This window comes from Macrosteles quadrilineatus, unplaced genomic scaffold (genome assembly GCF_028750875.1).
Source record: "Macrosteles quadrilineatus isolate MER2022 unplaced genomic scaffold, UCM_ALF_1.0 Scaffold_1__1_contigs__length_201487025, whole genome shotgun sequence".
Taxonomy (NCBI): Eukaryota; Metazoa; Arthropoda; class Insecta; order Hemiptera; family Cicadellidae; genus Macrosteles; species Macrosteles quadrilineatus.
The window spans coordinates 160,644,708-160,670,500 of NW_026542594.1; the positions used below are offsets into that span (position 1 = coordinate 160,644,708).

Genomic DNA, 25,793 nt, shown 5'->3' on the forward strand with positions numbered 1-25,793 from the left:
CGCAATCATACTCATACTGATTATTCTAAACATTGTATATTACCATTAGAATACCTCAAAGTTGATGTGATGGGCTTAGGAAAAAGATTGTGCACTTTTCCTGACGCAAATTCTTATCAACCATATAGATTTTGCCTTATAGCTTCGTAATTCACTGGACTGCCTCAATCATATTTATACTGAGTATTCTACATATTGTATATTACCAATAGAATACATCAAAGTTGATGTGATGGGCTTAGGAAAATGATTGTGCACTTTTCCTGATGCGAGTTCCTATCAACCATATACATTTTGCCATATAGCTTCGTAATTCACTGGACTGCCTCAATCATATGTATACTGAGTATTCTACACATTGTATATTACCATTAGAATACATCAAAGTTGATGTGATGGGCTTAGGAAAAAGATTGTGCACTTTTTCCTTATGCGAGTTCCTATCAACCATATAGATTTTGCCTTATAGCTTCGTAATTCACTGGACTGCCTCAATCATATTTATACTGAGTATTCTACACATTGTGTATTACCATTAGAATAGCTCAAAGTTGATGTGATGGGCTTGGGAAAAAAGATTATGCACTTTTTATGTTCGGAGTTTTAATTGTTCGCGTTATGTTAAGCCTTAGCTACGTATAATGTACAGTACGGTCTCAAATATGCCTTTTAAAATACGTCAATTAATTAGTTTTAACTTGTATACACGTTTTATCAATGTATTATTGACATTATATAAATATAAAAACATCATTTCGCATCGTATTGTCATTGATTTGTGTTTCCGACATCCCTGCAAAACACGTTTGTGGCGTCCGCAGGCGTACCAACCCACATCTATTACAAACCGAAAAAGCGCCGATGAAAAGAGCCGCTAACTTCACGACGGTAGATCCAAGATCCAAGATCCAATCATAAACGAAAACGAGTAAACAAACGTCAATGTCGTCAATGGACATGGTGGAGGTCTGTCTGTCCCATTGCCGGTACAACTTATTTATATTTTGGTTTTAAATTTTAGGTCCATCAAATTAATTTTCACCGTACAGACACTGTGCGGGATAGCAATTTAGAGTTCCCAACAAAATATTTTGATCATGGAAGAATCTGACGATTACAATATGCAAACAACTGTGAGTACCTATGTTGCCGAAACCAGGTATAATTTAACCTATAAAGACCTAGGCTACACCTTATAACCTAGATTTGATTTAAATTAATGTTATTTAAATCGGAATAAATTGCTTATAATAAGTTATTGGCAGAGGATAAACCGGACGCGGATTAGGCGTCCGGCAGACTGTCATAACCTAACCTAACTAACCAAACTTGCTGATAATGATAAAATGAATGAAGGTTAGGGCCTAGGGCCTAAATCTTAGGCTATATATTAAAAAAATTTTGTTTTTCTTTTCTGAATTCGTTTGGCTCTTCTACCTGATCGATTTGAATGATTTAGGGCTCAAATTGAAGGTATGCACGCACAGATTTGCCATCAAGCATCGGCATATATTTATCTATAATCCTACTCGGCTTATACTTAAACCAAATTTGCTCTCCATGTATTTCTTATGGGACTATGGGAGTTATATTTGGTTTTTCTTTTCCGAGTTCGTTTGGCTCTTCTACCCGACCGATTTTCTCGATTGAGATCTCAAATTGAAGGTAAACTTATTCACTCAAAAAGTTGCCATCAAACATTGACATTGGGTGTGTTGCTAGCCTAGTGGTTAGCGTCTCGGACTTCGGTGCGGGAGGGACGGGTTCAATCCCCGGCACATCCACAAAACTTTAATGGGTTTGGACCGCTTTCCCTTAAAAAGTGTTTGACATCATTACAAAAAATGCCACCTTTGGCGTAGAAACGAGAAAAAAAAATAAATAAAAATATATTTATCTATAATCCCACTCGGCTTATAAGTTACGTAAATGAAATTTGCTCCCCATGTATTTCATATGGGAGTTAAATTTGGTTTCTCTTTTACGAGTTCATTTGGCTCTTCTTCCCGGTTGATTTTCATGATTGAGGTCTCAAATTGTAGGCATGCACGCTAAGATTTCACATCAAGCATCGACATATACCTACCTAATGTATTAGGCCTACTCGACCAAAAAAACATTATTTGATTCATTTTTGAATTCTTACTTCAATTTAAGATGTATTTCACCAGTTATAATTACATAATCCTATATATTTCGGACAAATATCCTTCAGTGCATTTAATACCGGCTTGCATTTAAGCACTTACCGGTAACTAGTTATTTGAATCGTACAAGTTTCAAACAAACGCAAGGTGAACAACCAACATAAAATTTTTTTTCATAAATTTTTTCTATGATTAAAAATCAATAGCTCCAGTACTGTTCATGTTTTTTTTATATGTCTTAGACTTAATATAACCAATAAATTATATTATAGGTTTTAATTTGAGCTAGGCCTATTGATTGTTTAAATCAGTTAAGCCCAAGATACTGTATTTTTCCACCTCCCCTCTTAGCGTTAGTAATTAATTCAGTTTTGATTATTTTCATTTCCTGGTTCTTGGTTTTTAATGTACATAATGATGCAAGATATGCAGATTTGTTAATTATTAATTTAAGATAGATTTAGTTGACGCCATTCAATGTACAAAACTGTACTTTATGAATAAATAAAATATAGTAAAAATTGTTTTAAATTAGGCCTAGATACTGAAATTCACGGTTTTAAGCTATTTAGTTATGTAAATACTGTACAGTACGGTATTACATCCCTAAATAGCTAAATACTCAAGCTTTTAAGTTAAAGTAGGCATTATGTTAAATAATAAGATACCTAGCAGCTGAATCATAGTCTTGAAGATCCTCTAATACAAGGGTTTTGAACCATAAGGTACATTTTCAAGGTGACCAAGTAGTTGTAGAAATCTTCTTCATCCCTAGGGTTGAGATCAGACTTCATACCAGAGTGTGAAGACAGGGCCTGACAAAGACAGCATGAGTGGGAGGGGGCTGGCACGTCACTCTCCAGTAACAGTGCATGCTTAGTCATGCTCACCTTCTGCTGGCCACACCATGCATCTGTCTATCAGTATTACAATTTGGGCCGTGTTTTATGATGACTCTTCATAATCCCAGGGACGAAGAGGATTTTCCCATCAGCTAAGTCAGCTTGGAAATGATCCTTTAGGTTTAAAACCTCAGTAGCTAAAAAAAAAGGATCAATGACAGCACAAAAGGTACAGTACACTCTCAGTAATCCGGCAGATATAGGACCGTGATACTACCGGATAAGTGAAAATGCCGGATTAGGTACTGGAATGTCATCAATAAAAACACTTAATATGCACAATTGTACAAAACCGTGTTTGCGCATGACGATGATGACTATTCTGTGATCCTGGGAGTTGATGATGATGTTTAGCGGGGAGAGATGATCAGAATTTTTTTGCGATCGCAAAAGACGAGTATGATGTCTGTGTAGCCAAAAAATGCTAATGAATTTGCCGCAATTGCGGAAGACGATAATGATGTTTCCGTTACCGTAAAGTACGGTATCCTAAATACAGTCTTGACTCAACCTGAAGCCCCAACACACCCGGCAAAAGATGTCGGATTACCTGATTAGTTGAGCAGGGCCGGATTATTGAGGGTCTACTTTGTTTAAATTTTTAATTTGTAAAAAAATGTTACATTGATTGGTTTATTGAACTCATACAACGCAATTTGTGTCTGTCTAGTTACTACCAGAGAAAACCTTTGAGGAGGCTGGAATATCTGCACAGTGGGCTGGTGTCAATCATATTGGAGTCCACACATTCAAAAAGCCCCCCTGTAAAGGTAAAAACCACTAAATTCGAAGAATATTGATAGTTCTAGGTCATAGTATCAATAAAATACCCCCGCCGCAGCAAACCTGCAGACTAAGTGAATTTCCATTTGCTTGATTGGATTTACACTAAAATGTCCATTTAAAAATATAACATTTTATTCCCTATTTAAATAGAATTAGTTTAACAAGTACTTAGGTTTGCTGCATGAGGGAGGGTAAAATATATATTTTTTTAAATGTTTTATTAACATTTTATTATTATTTAAAAAAAAATAATAAAATGTTATTTCTATGTTCTATGTTATGGTTATTTCTAAAAATAAGTTGAAACTGTACCTTTTACCGATAGTAAAGCTACCTACTAAATGTTATTGAAGTTAGTAAGACTTGTCTAGACTCTACCCTACCCACTTAACTGAATTAGAACAGTAGTGTACATGTTATAGACATAATTTCAGCCATTTACTATGTTACACCAGAAACAGATTGATTGTGAAAAATGTTCGTCTTTTTTTCTGTTAAGGGCCAAAAAAACATTATATTTTTTTAACTCTAAGAAGAACCTTTATTAACTGTCACCCTTAGCACTGGGAGCTTGACGGTTAACCAAATAGACGGATAGCAGAAATCCTGTTATAAACCTGTAGGCTACCATAAGTTGATTTAAAAGGTTTTTGTTTTTGGAAGAAATTAAACCCCCAACAAGTGAATAATACCTATTTATATTAAAATTACTTATATACAATTTGAGTAGTAAGGAATTATTATTTTGTTTGTTGCACTTGTTCAATGTTTGTACCTAGTGAATAAAATCACATTTGAAAAAAATCTTAGCAGCCCATTGTAGCAGGGTGAGGGATAACAGAGAGTGATGGTTAACACGAGTCCCATTGGCGGGGCAGTCGGAAATGTGACGCAGCTTCGGCGCGCCACTAAAATTATATTTTAGTCTTGACAGTGGCAAAAAAATGGCGGTAATGGTTCTGTCTTACCCCGAGAGTGGACGTAGTTGACTGAAAAACTCACATACAGCAGCACTGCCTGGATCTGTAGCCAGTGTCTTTGTAATGTGGCTTGAAGAGAGAAAATCACTGAAAACGGGGCAAAAAGCGTTGGACAGGATTTTACGGGAAATTTTACTACCAACCTAAATTCAATCTACACCAAATTAAAGTATAGGACCAGCACAACATGTTGAGATAGTTTAGTTTTAGTTGATCCCCGATAAATGCGGATGTCACCAACTTGTATAACACTGCACCGTGACTACTACCAGAGTTGTACGCACGCTTACCATTACGGCATGACTCCAATCGGAGTCATCAGCAGTGAACGGGTTAATCTACTGTCTAATGTGAAGGTTCTACTGTCTAATCCATGGGTCCAACTTGATAATTTTTATGTCACCAGCTTCTATTCTTCAATAAACCTACAGTCTGAAAATGTAGGCTATACATTTTCGGTTAAATTGTAGAGTTTAAAATAATCATAATTATTACAAAACATGTACCAAATTTGACAATTCCAATTCCATTTCAGCAAATTTCCCACATAAGGAATAAGCTATTAACGTAGGTCTCACGGTAAGAACTGGGCCCGGGACCGTTTATTTTTTGGTTTTAATGTCCATAGAGACCAAAAACCTTGTTCAAATTCATATAAAATGTATGTATGTGTGTCCAGTAGCATAGTAGCCTAACTTGAGTAAAAATGATTTTATTTTTATTAAAACGAGCTGTTTGGCCCGTCCTACGTACGGGAATCGAGTAGTCCATTAAAACTGTATATGATTCAGAACAGCTAGCCTAGTTTACAACTTGTTGGCCGATTCACACACACTGGCTTTGAGTACGGTAGCTACATACCACCTTCCACTACATAGGCCTACTATCACTTACCGTACCTTATTTTACCACCTTGGCCACTGAAACCTCTAAAATGATCCTGGCCTCCCGTTCTCTTCTATCCCCTGCCATTTCTAAGGAAGATACCAGTCTGAAGATGTCTTTCATTACTTGGTCTTCCAAGTGGTCGTCTACCTTGTAGTACTCCTTGGAATACACTTTTAAAAGTTGAAGTATCTTCTCTCCGCCATGCAAAGCCTGCCCAGCCCATCCGAGATCTGAGCCTTTTGGAATGTACCCCTTTATCAAGTTTCTGAATCATACAGTACTACTGGGATAGTTATGATATGGTATGAATCGATTTTGGTTTCTACTGAAACCCTGCAGCATACTGGTCAGTTTTCTGGAGACTTACTACACCGGTTGACATTTTCATGTGTACTGTATGCAGTCATACTTAAGTTATATTCAATCTAGAAAAAACGTATCAACACGTAAACCACTTATATCTTGAAGGATTAAGCACTTATACTTAGACGGATTGAATTTATGACAAAACTTGATTATACGTTTAAAATGTATAGTTCAAAATTACACAATCTCCTGATAACATAGATCTTTTACGGTAGGTAATAAACTGCATTTTAAAGTGAAATAGTGTGTAGGCAAACTCTGGATCAATATTTACAAACAACTATGGTATACAAACAACTTTTAACATAAACATTTCAATGACAGTTAAAAACCAGCTGTTAATTAAACCACCACTAAAACGACTTTAACTCGTCCGTCGGCTGCTAGACTTTTTGAAAATTAAAACTTAATTTCTAAAAAACTGGGACCCTAAACTAAAATTACGGCTTCGACATTCCCTAGTTCTCAAAATTATCTTTCTTTCAACACAAAAATCATGAAAATCCGTCAAGTGGTTGATTCAGAATTGTGAAATAAAAAAACCCTCTTTCGTTTTAATATTATAGATTTGTACAACTGGAAATGTAAATCCACTTAGTCTGCAGGAAAGTTGTAGCGGAGGTATTAAAAACTCCAAACTAATTAAAAGGTACACCTACCATATTTAAAAAACATTGTTGATTGATAGTTTGGACATCTTTTATAGTATTTATCTGCTTGTTTTCTATTTTGCAACTTTTATTTTCAAACAAATGTGTTTAGATGACGTTGAGAGCGCTCTGGCCCCATGTGAAGCTAAAGTATATCAACTCAGACAGCATTCCATCCTCTTTGATCCCATTATCCGTAAGCTGGTCAATGAGGCCAACGGAACCTTTATTGCTGGACAAAAAGTTATATCTGGCTCTGGGGCGAAGCAAGAAGCCTTGAAATTGAGCCGCCAATACAGGTAAGTTTACTATAATATTAAATTCCATGTTGATGGCCCCTTGATTACTATAATAGTATTAGTATTAGTTACTATCATAATCTGTTGTGTGCTACTTTAAATTAATTTAATAAACTCAACTAGGCCTGATTATTATTTTAAAAGAAATATCCAGCAAACTCTCCTTTATCTGACAATGAAAGGCATTATAGATGCCACAACAAAGAATGGTGCAGAGATTTAGTCTTTGATCTTTAATAGTTGATCTGCCTGTGCTTAGAATCAAAAGTTTAAGCGAATAAGTTATTAAGTTATTATAGTTTGAGCGAATTAATTTAAGCTGATTTTGTAATGCATTGTGCCTGATACTCTTAAGGAAACATGACAGTATTCTGTCACTAAGTTGTCTTCATTTTTTCTATAGAACATTATGGAATAAAGGAGCCCCAGAGCCGGTAGCCAAAACAGCACCTCCTCCACAATCCCTTCAACTTTTCCTATTAAATACCCCCCCCCCCCCCTTAATACCCTTGGACAATTCACACAAATATCTAGAACAATCTACTATGGTTTATTCAACATTTCTAATCGTTCAAAATAAATTTTAGTCAGTGATCAAATATATTATATTTTTGTTAAATAAAGTTCTCTGTTTGTGTTTAAGGTCCGTCATACGAGCCTGTATCGAAGATCTTCAGAAAGTATCAAAGAAATCAATCAACGACTTTTACAAAGAGTATCTAGCAATCTTTTATAATATAGAATTGATCTGGCACCTTACCGAGATTATGTTTGTGAATGCTCTCCCTGGTGAGTTTTTGAACATTTTCTTTATCAATAGTTTTTATACGTTAGTTAAAAATAAAGAGTTGCAGGTGTCACAAGACACTTGAATGAAATATTATTTATAAATGATTACTAGTCATTTTTAACTGAATCCTTATTTTAGAAAAATGTGTAAATGCCAAACTTAGTGCATTGTTAGGTAGTACCTAATCTTAAATCATGGAATTACCCAATAAGACAAGGACAAAAAGGTGAGCAAGACAAAAGTTGGATATTACTTCAGCTATTTGTTCCAATACACCTTGAACCATGGTGTGCCAGAGCCAGTCACCAAAAGTGACACCATGAGCATACTTCTGAAAACTGTTAATGACTTGAGTACATAATATCAATAACCCAAACATGCTCCTTTCCTTTTGAATTAGTTTTTTTGCAAATTTCCCTATAGGGAAGTAGCTATTACCGTAGGTCGCACGTTATTATCTAGGTTCGGGACCTATTTACTTTTTCATTTTGATGTCCCCAGAGGCTAAAAACACCAGTCGTTCTAATTTTTGTTAATAGTGAAAGATATGTATATAACTTGAGTAATTTTTGTCCGATTTTGATGAAATTTGGTTTGAATGTGTAAAGCGAGATAAACATGAAAACGGGGGTTTACGGGGGCTTTTATAGGGTAAAAAATGGCTTTTCTCATTTTTGACCATCAAAACACAAAATTTCCCAATTTCCCTCTAGACCTTTTTAAATAGCTTAAAAAACGAATAATTTAGTAGGCCTTATCAAAGTGTTTTTGTAAATTTAAAATTCCCATGTTATTCTTATGGAGAATAAGTAAACTGTTGTAGTTTGTTTGTTTATGTAGGCTATATATTTTTATCAAACTTGGTAAATCTATTTATTTTATATTAAGCTATTAATATTTTACTAAAAAACACACTTTATTAGTTTCCTTGTAGCAGCAAACCTAGGTACTCGTTAAACCTAATGTTATTTTAATAGATTTAATTGAAAATCGATTTAGAAAAAGTTTTAAAGATTTCTGATTCTAAACAACTTCTCCATACTATAAAGCCCCACCTACACTTGGAAGAAATATCAATGCAATTTTGTGTGACCTTTTTGTGTAGCCTATCCAGGCCTATATTGCTAAGAGCCCATAAACTCTATAAATAAATAAATACATTTCCTAAGTTTCCTAAGTAAAGAAAGCTCAATACCCTTTACCAGCTCAATGTCCTTTTGTGTGTGTACTAGTTTTTCCATCACCTTCTAGGAGATATTGTTCTGCCTCACCTGCAAGAGTGGATTCGGTTCCACTTCCCTAGTGGTGAAATGACAGCAATAAGAATATTGAACAAACTGGAGTGTGATGCTGATACGAAATACACAGACTACTGGAATATTGTCATCACTCTAATCTTACAGGTAACTTGTCCTACCATTTCAAGCGACTTTCAAGCGAATCTGGTATGCTTGAGCTGGGGTCCCCAGAGAGGGGTACACCCCCTCTGGGGAGAATTTGGGGGGGGGGATTTTCTGGGGAGATTTTGGGGGGGGGGATTTTCTGGGGAGATTTTGGGGGTGATATTTTTCTGCTAGCTGTCATAAGCAATGTAGAATTTTGTATAAGCAGCCCGAAAATGAGTTTCTTAGTAGTTCACTATCAACACCAAAAATATTTTGCTATTCGTAATTAAGGTTACTTCTAATAATGGTAAAAACGCATTCAATTCACACATGTACATTGTCGTGGGCAGAACTGATAAGCCTGAATCAGGCTATGACGTGGACTCTGGATTGTCGTCTGTGTTATCCAACAGCTGATGATGTAATGTACTATTGAAGTGAAAATTGAGTGTTTTAATTCAACATTTGTGTTCAACATCAGTAATAGTTTTTTGTTAAATGTTTGTAACTTATTCTGACGACATCTCCAGAAGTGGATCCTTATGTAAGCCTGACGATGGTGGAGTTAAAGAACCGCCAAAACATGTAGCAAGTAAAATTCGACACTACCGTACATGTTAAGGATTGTCTGTCAAGATGTGTTTCTACCATGATTACCATTAGTCATAAAACACAATTCTGGGGCTATCAAAGTTAATTATAAGATTACTTCGCAAACAATTTGGTGCTGATGGTAATTAAGGTATCGTGGGTATTTTACCCGGTGATTTTCGTAGAAGGCCTGGCAGTGGTGAGCAACCCCTCCTAGTCTGCCCCATTTCGTGACTCTGCTTTTAATATGTCTAATTTTGAGACAAGATAATTTTTGTCAAAGTATTATACGTGCATTTCAAGTTGTTTGAATTCTTAAGCCTTAAAAAATGTACGCCACCTTATATATTGTACAGTAAGTTACAGGGGGGAGGTTTAAACAAAGGGCAACATAAAACCTGGGGGGGGGGGAATTTCGCATCTGGCCAAATAACCTAATAACTTATAGTTCAGGTGAATGTCCAAGGCTCGAGGCTTGTTTATTAAAGTACCAGTAATTATTTTGTGCAACAAAATTTTCAGTGTAGCAGAATAATTTTTATCAACAGACAACTTGAGTATAGGGACCTCAATCCCGTTAACCGTTCTAGAGTAGCGCGCTGATTAATTATATTGTAACTTTAAACTGCATAATTCATACACACACAGCTACACAAACAGATCTTTCGTTATTTATATCTTAAATTGTTTTTTAATATCAACAATCAACATAATGCTGCAACTGATTCTTCCTGTATATCTTTTTATCCTTTAATTTTGGTTTTTTGAACTGAGCAGCAACATGTGTTTTAGTTGTTCTACAAAGGTCGAAAAATACAACTGTGTGACTTAGCGAGTTTAGTGTTGAGCGAAGAATTACATTTACATTAGCGTGCAGTTATTTGAGTTCTCATTTATGTGCATTTAATAAATTCTAGAATGACTGATGAATCAAAACTTTTAATATGAAGAACGGGTGATAAAAGGTCTGTGTGGTACTATTTTTAACTTCAAAAGGCGGCAACAGTGTACAATGTTGAATTGTTAAGTCCAGTTAAACAAAATTAGGGGGTCAACAAAGGGACACCACACTCATTTTACATTGCAAAATAGTGAAAAGATGAAACGGCACTCTCGCCAGATTGGATTAAAGCCTCAGAATTGAGACCCCTACTCAAGTACAACACTAATCAATGCCATAAATAAATGCTTTAGATGTACCTTCAATTGTTTTTTAATCTTAATTTAATTTTTGCAGGGCAACATAGAACCAGCAAGAGGTTTATTGAGACTTAACTCCATGGCAGATTCTGATGCATTTATATCTGCAGAAGAAATGTTGAAAACGCTTCCTGTTTATAATGTAAGTTGGCCTACATTTTATAACCATTCCATGTTGACAACGAAAATTAACTGTGACTTGCTGTATTTAAAACAGACGTTTTGGCAGCAATCTTTTAGCCTACCTATATTAAAACGTGGGAGGGTTTTTTATTACGAATTCAAAATCAACCACTTAATGGATTTTCATGGTTCTGGTGTTGAACGGAAGGGATTGCTGAAGCCATCATTTCAATTTTGGGTTACTGTTTTTGTTAAAAACAAAGTCTAGCAGCTGATTTTCAGTGCATTTTCATTTGGTTTGACTAACAGATGCTTTTAAAATCTCATTAAAATGTTTATGTTACAATTGAATTTATTAGTTTACAAAAATGAAAATATTGATCATCGGTGTTGGCTTACATATTTTTACCACTTCACTTTAAAATGTAGGTTTTTTCCTACCGCAAAGGATTTGCGTTATCAGGAAATATGTGTGATGTAGTAGTGTGATATGTATATGTGTATACATCTCAAACACTTGCATATAACCAAGATTTGTTGTAAATGTAATCTGTGTAAGTATAGGTTTATGCTATGAAAATGTTAACTTGTGTTAAGGAAATATTTTTTTCAGCAAACTGTCGCTTAATTGTTTAAGTTATAAGCGATTTAGGTTTTGGTAGGTATTTTTTTATGTTCAAATTAGTGATGGGCCGATTCCAGATATTTTCAATTACGATTCTGGTTCTGATTATTTGAAATCGATTCTTGATTCCGGTTCCAATAAGTTAAAAATAGTTTATAGTGCTGAAACTAATATGTTTTACTAGTGATGTATCGATACCAACATTTATTGATTCAGGTCGGCTAAATTATGATCATCTCTCGTGACCGTCAATACATTGTTATCCTCTTCTGCGGCTGTGTTGACATCATTATCAGCTCCTGCTACCGCGGCAAAATTCATATGATTTCCCGTGGTCGTGTAGACAACGTCATCGTCTAATGCGTTCACAGCAAAACCCTGAATAACCCCGTGGTAATGAAACATCATCATCGTTTTCCACCATTGCGGCATAATCATGAATATCTTCCGCGGTCGCTAGACATTATCGTCGACTTCTGTGATCGTGGCAATAGTGGTAATTTTCTGATCACACGATCTTGGCAGACAAATCGGAAATTGGACAATAATAATATCAAATTTGGTAAAATCATTAATTGACTTTTGGTATCGACCCATCCCTAGTTTGAATGTATGTATGTCGGCATACCAAAATGTTGGTGAGTTATAAAAATATCAACCTGTTAAGTAGGTCTCTCGAAAGCTTACTAATGTCCAAATCAGTTGCAGAGTGTAGGTAGGAGATCCCTGCCTAGGAGTCTCAATCCTGGGCCTTCAATCCACACCCGGTATTTTGGGATTCGTATCAGCCAATCTCGGGATCAATACCGGGATTACATAATTTTATGATTTTAACTTATTAGTCATTTTAAATGAGCGAAAAGTCCCCTCCCGTTAATTCCTTTAATGTTTTAAACTGGCCTTATCAGTGTTACACTGCGGAATTTTGCTGGAACTTTCATCACCCGTCTTTCTTATTTACGTGTATACTTTCTTAATACTTTCTTTAATACTTTCTTATTAAATGGCGACCATACAAAATAGGTATTTTAAGCTAAGTATGAATGGATATGAGTGTAGGACAAGTGGCGCGATTTGTAGTCTTGTTAGTGACTAAGGCCGACATTCCTTAGGCACAGCTGGTAATTAATAGCCCATACAGCTAATGGCAACTAATATAAATAGATATAAATGTTGATATGTCACTCTAGAACATAATAAATACATGTTTTTTATCACGAGCAACCGCACTCGCATGTAGCCTACATGTCATGCTAGTATGGAAACTAGGGGTCTGCGGTGCACCGAAAAAGCCGGTACTCACGGTGCAAGCTTAATTACCGTCATCGGTTCGGTACAGCATTTTACACGGTACAAATTTGGTTCAGTACAGCCTATTATAATAATAAATTACTTTCAGTTTACTGTCGCAGTCAATGACAGTTGGTTCCAGCACATAAAAGTCTTATCAGATATTTGTTTACGATCTTCATAATTTATTACTAGGGTGATGATGCAATAAAAACCCCATTAGCAGTCCCAAATCCATTAATATTTATCACGACAATAACATTTTATCAGGACAATATTGTTGTATTCAAGTACTTCCAAGAACTGTTGAGTTTTATCACTTTTATTTCTTTACAACTTTCCCCAATTCTATTTTATCATAAAAATAATAGTTTTATGATGACTGTTAAATGTTATCTCTAACTCAGTCAGTATTTTCGTGAATATTCAATTTGCCGCTGGCCATTACCTACTGCCATAAAACTGTTTATGGCTACATACTAAACTTGTAACTAATCTACAATCTTATTTTATAAGTTAAAATATTTGTTATAGATATTTTGAAATTGATGAAATCTGTTGATGAAACCACAAGCATAATTTTTAAAAGTTGTTTGCATAATTTTTTTTCTTGACACAATCCTCGTAGTAATAAAAGGTTTTGTTTTAATAATGTGTGGTACAGTAACTGTTTTTAGAAAACCATGAATGTAGGATACTATCCATTTTCATAGTAATGTCAATGTATTAAAGTTAAAAAAATAATGGTTTAAATACAGTTCTGCGCAGAAACCGCAAAAATATGGGTAGCCCCGTACCGTACCGATTTTGTACCGAGAACCGAGGTACAAAATATTGTACCGTACCGACGTTAAATTTTCTGTACCGCAGACCCCTAATGGAAACTAAATAACGTAAATCAAAATATAAAGATAAAAAGATAATATGGGAAGAATCACAAGTAGCAGCGTAAAAATTTTATTTTGACTGACAGCAATAAAACAATATAAGGTTCTGTAAAACAATAAAACAACTGCTTATGTAGTAGCGAAAAACGTAATTTAATTTAGGATTGTAAAAAATTTAATCTTCACACTAATAATTAAATACAAAAATAAATTTATAGACGCTAAATATAAGCAATCTTAATAATGAAATAATAATGGTGTTTTTTAGTTAATTTTTAGGGCTTCAATGTTATTAAGAAAATAATACCTCAATTACCGATTGTGTTTAATGTCAAAAGTAAAACTCCAAATAACCTATAGGCCTACTATAATTAACTTTTAATTCATGTAATGACATTTACAGAAAGTTAATTTGTTTCCAATTTGTCTAAAAACATGAAACATATATTTACATATGTTCGCCTATTGAGTTTAACGATAGTTACATCTTCCAATCAAAGTAGATCACAACTTTATACCATTTCATATATTTATTTATCGTTAAAAAAATAAACATTATATTTGTTTCAAGTGTTATTGGATGTATTTTTGTTTATTTTCCGTAAGTAAAACTCATCAAATTCACAAAAAAATCAATATAAACATAGATTTTGCATCCCGTTAATCCCGGGATTACATGACACCAATCCCAGGATTGCTAGGTATCAAGAATCTACTGGGATTTGGGATTTCGGGATTGAGACCCCTATCCCTGCCATATAGCACACTCAGCATTAAATTAATAGACAAAAACCTGATTTAACATTGATACCTAATTTTTACTTTAGGTGTTTGGTGGACTGTCTGTTGCTGATTTCAATACTAGGTTTGCCTCATGGAAGAATACTCTCAAGTCAAGATTGAATGCTAGAGTATTTTCCAGCTGCAACAATCTTGAACTTGTTATGAAAGTAAGTAATTACTGTAAATACTGTGCTCCTAAATACAACTTCTTTAGTGTTTTGGACACAAAAAGGGGGAAAATGTGATGGCAAAAACCACGTAGATGACAGTTTAAATATTTTGTCCCAAGTTACGAAGAAAACTGTGAGCAAATTTCTTCAACCAAATCACTTTAACAATACGATAGGTAGATCTTCCTTTTATTAACCCTAATTTAGGTTTCATAACTAAACTTATCCAAAGAATTAAGTGACAATAAATAAAGATGACAATAATTACACTGTACAAATTAAATTCTCATGTTATTCTTACGGAGAAAAAGTAAACTATTGTAGTTTGCTTGTTTATGGATATATTTATGGTTGACCCATACATTTTCTATGAGCTCTCTAAAACTGAGTTAATTCGTTTATTGGAATTAGTTTTGATTGTGTTCTGTCTGCAGATGATCCTAGGAGAGGCTGCTACAGAGATGAAGCAACACTGCAGTACGTGGTACGAGCTGATGGTCTCGTCTCTCATGTACTCAGAGCCCACAGTGAAGTCGTTTGATCTCATCTATCATGCCAACAAGTGCATCATGCAGTTTGGTGGCACTTCTCATCTCACACAGCTGGACCACATCATCCTTTCATTGCTGGAGTGCAACCTACATGATGCCATCAAGAAACTGCAGCAGACCTCGGACAGTGGCTGGGCAGCAGCTCACCTCACCAACCTGCTTTACATCTGCGCCAGACTGAATGTCATCGACAATAAACTCATTAGGTGAGCCAAATAGATTAACAAGGCTTAACACTAAACATAACCCAGACTAGAACAATTTGGGCAAATAAGTTAAATGCAAGTAATTAAACACATTCTCTATATAAGATCAAATATAATAACCTCTATAATAACTACTCTTCTCTATTGGACCTGGAATATTTCTTCAAGTCAGATCAACATCTGACCTAAGCCGTCAGAGCTTGCAGTTTCTGTCGTTCAGTTTAACCTAGAACCACATCATGGTCAAAGTCAAGCTTTGAGTCTCGAGTTTCTAGCTCAGTAGGCAGCTTGACAAAATTCCGAAATCTCGGCAGTATATCAGTCGCTTATCGCACCAGGGTCTCTTATGGGGTATAGACTCATCGCAACCCGAGATAATCAGTCCCATCAAAGATGTAACTGACGCCTCTGCGTGACGCCAGGTGCGGCAGGAAGCACCGGCGCATGCAAGCTGGAAATTTGTCCTCGTTAATGACAAGTCTGGACTTGGCAGCAAAGTCCAGGATGTACTTTCCCCGGGAGTTGGTAAGAGTCACTCTGCTCTCAACAAGCCTTAGCATTGACAATAATCATTGGTGTTTCAGGAATTTTCTTGGCCTGACTAATTGACTATCGATAAACACCTTAATTGGAATGAACATGTAAACAAGATCTTGACAAAAATGAACTCTGGAATTCATGCGCTTTCAAAACCGTCTTTTTATTGTAATTTAACAACATTGAAAAATATTTATTTTGCTTACATACATTCTCATATTTCTTTTGGTATTTGTTTATTTGGAGCAACAAAAAAAGCAAATTTGGATGGTGTGTTAAGATTCCAAAAGAGGTCTATAAGAGTAATGCTGAAATTTAATCAAGATGATTCGACCAGAGAACATTTCAAACAGTTAAAAATACTGACGGTTTATGGCCGATATGTTCTTGACGTCATTTTGTGTGCAAAGAACAAAATTCCTAATGATGTCCCTCACGAACCCACACATCATTATAACACTAGAAAAAAGAACTCTATAAGGCAAAATCAGCACAGACTGAAGCTCTATGAAAAAAAAACCAACATATGTTGGTGAACAGTTTTAAAAATTAATCCCAGAAAATATTAATAAAGAAAAAAATTCAATTAAATTTAAAAGACAACTGAAAGCTTATTTAATTAACGAGGTATTACTCGCTGGATGAATTTCTAAACCTCCCTCTTAAATAAATAAACTAAATATGAATGTATCAACAAAGCTTCCTTAGATGAGTTGTAGGAAATAATGTTAATTTAAGCATTGATAATTTTAAGAAACCTTTGATTATACTTTTTCATACCTGTATTTTGACACTATTTATGTATGTTATATGCTACTTACAAATAAAGATTATTTGAATTTGAAATACCCCACCATGCTGACCCTGTGCTATTGCACACACTCTATTCCAGGCTTACTATTTTCTCGTTGAAGTCATAGATGGCCTCATTGGAGGTGAGGTAGACACTGAAGTAAGTGACTTCCCTGCATCCAATCTAAATGAATCCTCAGCCCCTCACAACTCCCCACACTTGCACTTTAGCTGTATTATTATGCACCCAGAATGCATGGAACTGACCAAGACTATCATGGAACCGAGGAGATGGGCCTCTATTCTGGCTTCTGCTTGCTCAAGTGCAGTTCAAATCAATCATTTTGCCAAGACCCTTTTCATGTGTCAGTCGAGCTACCTGGTCAGACTACTTTTCTTGGGCTGGTATGTTATATGAGTGGTGTTCTAGTGACATGCCTGAGAGGATGGACGAGTGGTTGGTGGCTGACTACGCAAGTCTCCTGATGTCACACCAGTCACTGTGGCAGGCTGGGTTGAGTTACCTAGACTACTGTCCTACCCTAGGCTGGTATGTTATATGTTTGATGTTCTAGTGACATGGCTGAAAGGATGGACGAGTTGTTGGTGGCTGACTACGCAAGTCTCCTGATGTCACACCAGTCACTGTGGCAGGCTGGGTTGAGTTACCTAGACTACTGTCCTACCCTAGGCTGGTATGTTATATGTTTGATGTTCTAGTGACATGCCTGAAAGGATGGACGAGTTGTTGGTGGCTGACTACGCAAGTCTCCTGATGTCACACCAGTCACTGTGGCAGGCTGGGTTGAGTTACCTGGACTACTGTCCTACCCTGGGCTGGTATGTTATATGTTTGATGTTCTAGTGACATGCCTGAGAGGATGGACGAGTGGTTGGTGGCTGACTACGCAAGTCTCCTGATGTCACACCAGTCACTGTGCAGGCTGGGTATGGGTATTTATATTACCTGGACTACTGTCCTACCCTGGGCTGGTATGTTATATGTTTGATGTTCTAGTGACATGCCTGAAAGGATGGACAAGTGGTTGGTGGCTGACTACGCAAGTCTCCTGATGTCACACCAGTCACTGTGCAGGCTGGGTATGGGTATTTATATTACCTGGACTACTGTCCTACCCTGGGCTGGTATGTTATATGTTTGATGTTCTAGTGACATGCCTGAGAGGATGGACGAGTGGTTGGTGGCTGACTACGCAAGTCTCCTGATGTCACACCAGTCACTGTGGCAGGCTGGGTTGAGTTACCTGGACTACTGTCCTACCCTGGGCTGGTATGTTATATGTTTGATGTTCTAGTGACATGCCTGAAAGGATGGACGAGTTGTTGGTGGCTGACTACGCAAGTCTCCTGATGTCACACCAGTCACTGTGGCAGGCTGGGTTGAGTTACCTGGACTACTGTCCTACCCTGGGCTGGTATGTTATATGTTTGATGTTCTAGTGACATGCCTGAGAGGATGGACAAGTGGTTGGTGGCTGACTACGCAAGTCTCCTGATGTCACACCAGTCACTGTGCAGGCTGGGTATGGGTATTTATATTACCTGGACTACTGTCCTACCCTGGGCTGGTATGTTATATGTTTGATGTTCTAGTGACATGCCTGAGAGGATGGACGAGTGGTTGGTGGCTGACTACGCAAGTCTCCTGATGTCACACCAGTCACTGTGGCAGGCTGGGTTGAGTTACCTGGACTACTGTCCTACCCTAGGCTTGTATGTTATATGAGTGATGTTCTAGTGACATGCCTAAAAGGATGGACGAGTGGTTGGTGGCTGACTACGCAAGTCTCCTGATGTCACACCAGTCACTGTGGCAGGCTGGGTTGAGTTACCTGGACTACTGTCCTACCCTAGGCTTGTATGTTATATGAGTGATGTTCTAGTGACATGCCTAAAAGGATGGACGAGTGGTTGGTGGCTGACTACGCAAGTCTCCTGATGTCACACCAGTCACTGTGGCAGGCTGGGTTGAGTTACCTGGACTACTGTCCTACCCTGGGCTGGTATGTTATATGTTTGATGTTCTAGTGACATGCCTGAAAGGATGGACGAGTTGTTGGTGGCTGACTACGCAAGTCTCCTGATGTCACACCAGTCACTGTGGCAGGCTGGGTTGAGTTACCTGGACTACTGTCCTACCCTGGGCTGGTATGTTATATGTTTGATGTTCTAGTGACATGCCTGAAAGGATGGACGAGTTGTTGGTGGCTGACTACGCAAGTCTCCTGATGTCACACCAGTCACTGTGCAGGCTGGGTATGGGTATTTATATTACCTGGACTACTGTCCTACCCTGGGCTGGTATGTTATATGTTTGATGTTCTAGTGACATGCCTGAGAGGATGGACGAGTGGTTGGTGGCTGACTACGCAAGTCTCCTGATGTCACACAAGTCACTGTGGCAGGCTGGGTATGGGTATTTATATTACCTGGACTACTGTCCTACCCTGGGCTGGTATGTTATATGTTTGATGTTCTAGTGACATGCCTGAGAGGATGGACGAGTGGTTGGTGGCTGACTACGCAAGTCTCCTGATGTCACACAAGTCACTGTGGCAGGCTGGGTTGAGTTACCTAGACTACTGTCCTACCCTAGGCTCAGCATGGCTCCGTCTATTACTGCCTCGGGTACCACTCACCTCCCAATCACGTGTTAACATCATCATTCAGGCAGCAGTGGACAGAAACATGCTCGACATTGGTAAGGTTTTTTATTTTCTCGAGTTATTGTGCTAACAGTCATATTTTATATAATATGTAGGGTTACTGTAATAAATATTGTTAGAAAGATAAACCATAGTATAATTTTTTTATTCTGTTTTAAATAATTTGTATATAGCCTACATCTATATGAACTTGATTGGATGGTGTTTTTTTTAACCTCTGGGGAAATCAAACAAAAAATTAAATCGGTCAGAGGTCTTTCCATGAGACCTGATGGTATCTGGATGACATGATACCTACGGCAATAGTATATTCCCTATATGGGAAATCCGCTAAAATTATAGGTAAGATTTCATTTATTACTAAATCATGCTTTATTTCAAACTATTTATTTATATACCATGTATTATCTCTTCAACCAATATAGGCTACCTATAATTACAGGATACTCGTTTGTGGGCTTTCAACATTTATTGCAGACAATATGCTTGAATTTACATATAGTTTGTGTAATGTTTGGCAGCGGCAAGTGTGTGCAAGGTTGCAGGCATGAAGGAACTGCGTAGGCGCAGGCTAGGCCAAGCACTTTACTGGGCTCTGCAGTCACAGGATCCTGGTTTTGCAACATTTATTGCGGACAATATCCTTGAGTACTATGCAAGAGAAGGCGTATTCAGCTCAGTGGATTTACTTGACAACTTAGGGTCATGTATGCTCGTCTGTGACCGTCTGACATTCCTAGGTCAGTAAAGAATCGTAAAAGACAAATATAAATTTTACGAAAAGAAAGAATAGTTTTAAAACTAGAAAGAAAATTTTGTAATTCTCATGAATCTTCACTTCAGTTTGTCAAAACTCTACCTATTATCAAAATAATTATATCAGGTGACGGCATAAAGTAATTTTCCTAATTTTTTTCTAAAATTTACAAAATTGAGAAATGAACAGCAGTGTATAGCTACTTATATTGTTTGCTTATTAATTTAGTCATTGATAACTGCATTGATACTTTTTGTACTAAAATAACAATTTTATTTTATTTCAGGCAGACAATGTATTGTTCACTAATCAACATTGACAAAAACTTCCACACAATCCAAAATTAACTAAATAAATATGTACTGTATTCGGTCAATTTTAAAACTGATTAATTAAGTTAGTTGCAACAAAGGTTGTAGCTTAAGTGTATTCATTTTACTGGATTCATTGACAAAACATTTATTAATAAATACAATTTAAGCCAATAGAGCCTTGCATTTTACTGATTAAGGCCTTTGTTTTGAAGTAAAATTACTTAAAAATACCTGAGAAGTGTTACTAATATTTTTGTTACATTCCAAAATTTTGTTAAATCAAACAATTAACTGTTTTTTTTTTCAGGCAAGTACTGTGAATTTCATCAAGTGTTCAGCAATGGAGATTTGAAGAAAGCTGCTGGTTTGCTGATATCACTTTTGGAGTCAAAGATTTCACCAAAATAGTTAGTATTTTAGTTTCATTATCTATACTAAAAACTAATTTTATTACTATTAACAACCAGTTGAGATGGGGCCATCTATGTGCGTATTTTAACCCAAATATGAGTGAAGGGTGACTGTAGAATGGTGTGAGATGATCTGTGTAGCTTTGTTACATAATTAGGTACAGTAGTGTATTCTGTGCTAACATATTACCAAATTGAATAATTTAGAATAAATTAGAGATGTGTGGATATCTGAAAAATCGGGTCTGATTCGGTTTTGATATCTGAAACATATCCGACTTTTTTGGATCGCATTCGCGCAAGATGTCGAATAGTATGTGTCCAAGACTCCGGGAGACAATAATGATATTTACATGATCAGAATTTTTTCACGATCACGAAAGGCGAAGATGTCTTTTGGTAATAGTGGCAGAGTAAAAGAGAAACATGAGTATCGTCACATACTACCATTATTTGTTTCGTAAATGGTAACTATGCATCCCTATTTACCTGTTGTATCAGGGTTGTACGGTCAGAGAAAATCTGGAATAGTCAGGGAATTTTGTTGGTCTGGAAAATTCAGGGAATTATGAAAAAGTTCTGGAACTTCTCCTGAAAGACTAACTTTTTACAGATATGCTTAGTTTTGCTCTTAACATGTTTTTGTCAGGGGTAGGCTATGTCTAATGGCAAAAAGTAAAAGATATGCACATTTTTATATCAGTAGTTAGTTATCGGTATGGAGGACAAATCGATATGTATATAGTTTGAAACAAGTTTTGTATTTGGGAGTAATTGAATAAGTTACATTTATTCTAATATTTCTTGATTTTGATTAGTTGATATCGACTTGCGGTATACCTGGACAAAATATACAATATCAGTCTGGAAAATCTGGAATAGTCAGGGAATTTTGTTGGTCTGGAAAATTCAGGGAATTATGAAAAAGTTCTGGAACTTCTCCTGAAAGACTAACTTTTTACAGATATGCTTCGTTTTGCTCTTAACATGTTTTTGTCAGGGGTATGTCTAATGGCAAAAAGTAAAAGATATGCACATTTTTATATCAGTAGTTAGTTATCGGTATGGAGGACAAATCGATATGTATATAGTTTGAAACAAGTTTTGTATTTAGGAGTAATTGAATAAGTTACATTTATTCTAATATTTCTTGATTTTGATTAGTTGATATCGACTTGCGGTATACCTGGACAAAATATACAATATCAGTCTGGAAAACCTTGAAAAGTCAGGGAATTTTTTTTCTAAATTTAGTACCAACAATATCAGCCTCTTCGTTGGTTGATTTTTAATGAACTTGTGGCATCCCCCCTCCCGCCCATGTGCATTAACCACCCATGTGTATTAGAAGTGGTACTGGGTCTCTGCCAGTTACATGTAATTGATGGTTTAATTTGGCATCCCTTCATTCTATATTGCTACGTTTGAGCGTGGCAAGAGGGCTCCAACTCTCGCTGGAGTACAGCCCTCCAACATGCCCCTGAGCAGAAGACTGACCGCACCGCCGTCCCGGCCAGTGTCTCAAGCATACAGCAATAGCATCAAGAACAGAAGGAAAAGGAGGGTTGGAAATAGTAGGATAAACACAAAATCATATTACCAAATTTATACTTTAATCAAATGTTCAGAGTACTAGTTGCAAAGATGCTGAGCCTTTCATTTAGTTTGGTGGTCTGTGTAGTTGCTGAAGGGGGGAGAGGGGTTGAGGGGTGTTGGAAGGGACCAACAATTATTTTTAACAAAGGTTAGGCCCTGTACACATGAGGGCGGCAGCCGCCTAGGACCGTACACATGGCAGCGGTTGGAGCCGCGGTTACGCTGCGGTTGCGGTGTGAATTGACCGTCGCTCGACAGCCAGTACTGTATTTACCCAATTATTTTTCTTTTAAACGCGTAACGCTTGACAATTCTTTTCAGCAAAAAGCTCAACAAACTCTTTTCTCAAGCCACGCAATCTTTTTTAGTTTATATCCTAAACGAATCTTCTTTGTGTACTTCTTTAATGAGCAGTTCAGTGTCAAAGTTTTCTGGTTCCACAGTAGCACGCATGGCCATTGTAAACTTACACTACGAGCACTGTACATCAACTCCAGCCACAGCTACACACTTCACCAACACAGAGAGCGATGTCCGCAGGGCAAGCGCGCAGATGTCTGTGATCCTATAGTAGCAACTGCAGTCAACCACGGCGGCTACCGCCCTCATGTGTACGCTCTCATGCCAACTCTAGTAACTTCAACCGTGCGGGAGCCACGGCGGTCGAAGGGAAATCTACGACCGCCGCGGTTTGTTGCGGTTGATTGGAAGTGGGCGGTTGCATGTGAACGGTCCCATTTGCTCCTTTGTACTTTCAACCGCCGCGGTTCCCGCGCAATGGCAACCGCGGCGGCTGCCGCCCTCATGTGTACAGGGCCTAACTTGTACAAATAGGCCTGTATGCATTGCATTTTATAACTATGTTTACTAAAGAATCTGTTTAATACGTTATGGGTATTCATATAAATTATGCGAAAACCATGAGGTTACCAAAATTACGGAAGACATCTTTTTTGTGTAACATTCTAGGCTCTTTATTTCATGTATGGACACAAAAATATCTAAAACCAACAGTTTTGGAGTATTTATAGAAAAACCAGTTTTGGCTGCCATTTTTTCAATATGGCGGCATTTGCCCAAGGGTGCCAAAGTGGCACCCGGCATATTCATAATCAGCGCAAAAAACAGACAGAATCAGACAAAAAACCTTTGTCAGACTATAAACCTGATTTACTCATATCAAATGTTTACTTTGGAAGTAAAACCAACTAATATAATATAAATAAATGAACCCACCACAGCATAAAAAGACTGCATGCTCCAGGGTTATTGTTGCTAATCCTATATGCTCCATATTTATTTCAGAGATCCTTTGCAAACATATACTGACACACAGATTATGCCTATATATTGTGAACCAAAATTATGTTATGTATAGGCTAAGAGGGTATATTTTTTCAGTTTCTGGTTGACCTTACTGACAGACTCCCTCCCTCTGCTGGAGTCCAAGGAGATGCCGGTGTTCTCCTACAGAGACACAGTAACGTTGATGGTGGCCTTGGAGGAACTGGAGATGGAGAGAGTAGACCATCCTAGAGCGCCACCACTCAGTACACTCAAAGAGAAGCATCGTCTGGTGCGTATGGCTCTTACACAGAATCTCGCCAGAGCCACACTTTACGAGAATGCTCCGATAGCATAACACCACTTATAAAAGACTAATGCTAAAGTGAAATGTTTGTAATTTTTTACTTTGTTTAAAAACTCTTATATTTAGGAACTAGCTGTGTCAACTTTATATTTGTAAAAAAAAGTTTTTTGACAGATCAATATAATGGTAGGCCTACTTATTTTTATCCTTAGTATTAATTTTCAATATCACAACTAACTGTTCGTGCTAAAAACAAAATATGTAGGTATATTACTTTTATTTCCAAATAGTTTTCTGAAATTGGTGGATTGTAACTCCAACCATCCTTGGTTTTTAGTGTTTAGAATTCATACAAAATCACTATGTCAGATATAATATTTCTTATGCTTGCCGGGCAACAGAACTGAAACCTAACATGGGATAGCTACATTTTTCTTGCTCCTAGCTACTTGATTAGAAAGGGTTTAGCAAAATGCATTTAGGCCTATAGTCTAGGACCTGACTAGGGTTCTGTGTGCATGTCGTGTATAGAGAATTTTGCTTTTGCATTTCAATATAGGTGTCTTAGGAAGTGTTTTCCACTCGGGTGTCAAGTTCGCACCTGGTACGTTTTTGAGCTATGACGTCATCTAAATGGCGGTCATTGATTTTTTTAAATCGTATATTTCGCAAACTATTTGTCGGATCGGAATGATTTTTTTTTTGTTTGAAAGACAATTTTAAATGCTACCTGTTTTACATTTACATATTTGTTGTTTGTTTAGTACATTCTTTGTAATTTTGCAAAAACCTGTATTTTTAAATATTTTTGAGTTATTTTTGTTTGTAACGTTTTATTGATACAATTTATAAAAAACCACCAATGAAAAAAGTTGTAGAACGTTTAAAAATCTTTACAAAAATACCAAATTCGATATGTTTTACTCAAAAGATTACGTCAAGAAACTAGATAAATCTCATAAAAACACCAATTTTGGCGCAAAAACGCCTATTAGTCCGGCATCTAGGGCAGTTCGCAAGTCTTATAAAGACAGTTTCACCATTCAATGTTGATGTATGTGTCTAAATAAGTGTTTTCAACTCGGGTGTCACGTCTGCACCCACTGCAGTTTCCGGTTATGACGTCATTAAAATGGCGGAAAGGGCTATATTAAAAATAACGATATTTTACATACCATGTATCGGATCGGAATAAACTTTTTTTTGTTTGAAAGATAAGTTTACATGCTATCTTTCTTACATTTGCACTTTTGTTTTATGTTTAGTACATTTTTTCTAATTTTGCAAAAACCTATATTTTTAAACATTTTTGTGTTATTTTTGTCGATAACGTTTTATTGATACAATATATCAGAAATAACTTAAAGACAAAGTTGTAGCACGTTAAAAGAGCTTTACAAAAATATCAAATTCTATATGCTTTACTCAAAAGATCACGTCAAGAAACTAGAAAATCGTACAAAACAACCTAATTTTGCGCAAAAACGCAT

At 36.6% G+C, this 25,793-nt stretch overlaps 1 protein-coding gene across 1 annotated transcript; it reads left to right on the forward strand.

Moving 5' to 3' along the window:
- The first annotated feature begins 894 nt into the window (after positions 1-894).
- Positions 895-24,476, forward strand: LOC128983079 (nuclear pore complex protein Nup85). The gene is made up of 12 exons (XM_054402236.1): positions 895-1,133; positions 3,720-3,819; positions 6,832-7,018; positions 7,662-7,807; positions 9,060-9,211; positions 11,022-11,126; positions 14,737-14,859; positions 15,297-15,619; positions 19,450-19,670; positions 20,157-20,375; positions 21,014-21,113; positions 24,114-24,476. Exons 1-12 carry the CDS (start codon positions 1,098-1,100, stop codon positions 24,352-24,354), a joined length of 1,953 nt encoding a protein of 650 aa, XP_054258211.1. The 5' UTR covers positions 895-1,097; the 3' UTR covers positions 24,355-24,476.
- The last annotated feature ends 1,317 nt before the right edge of the window (positions 24,477-25,793 follow it).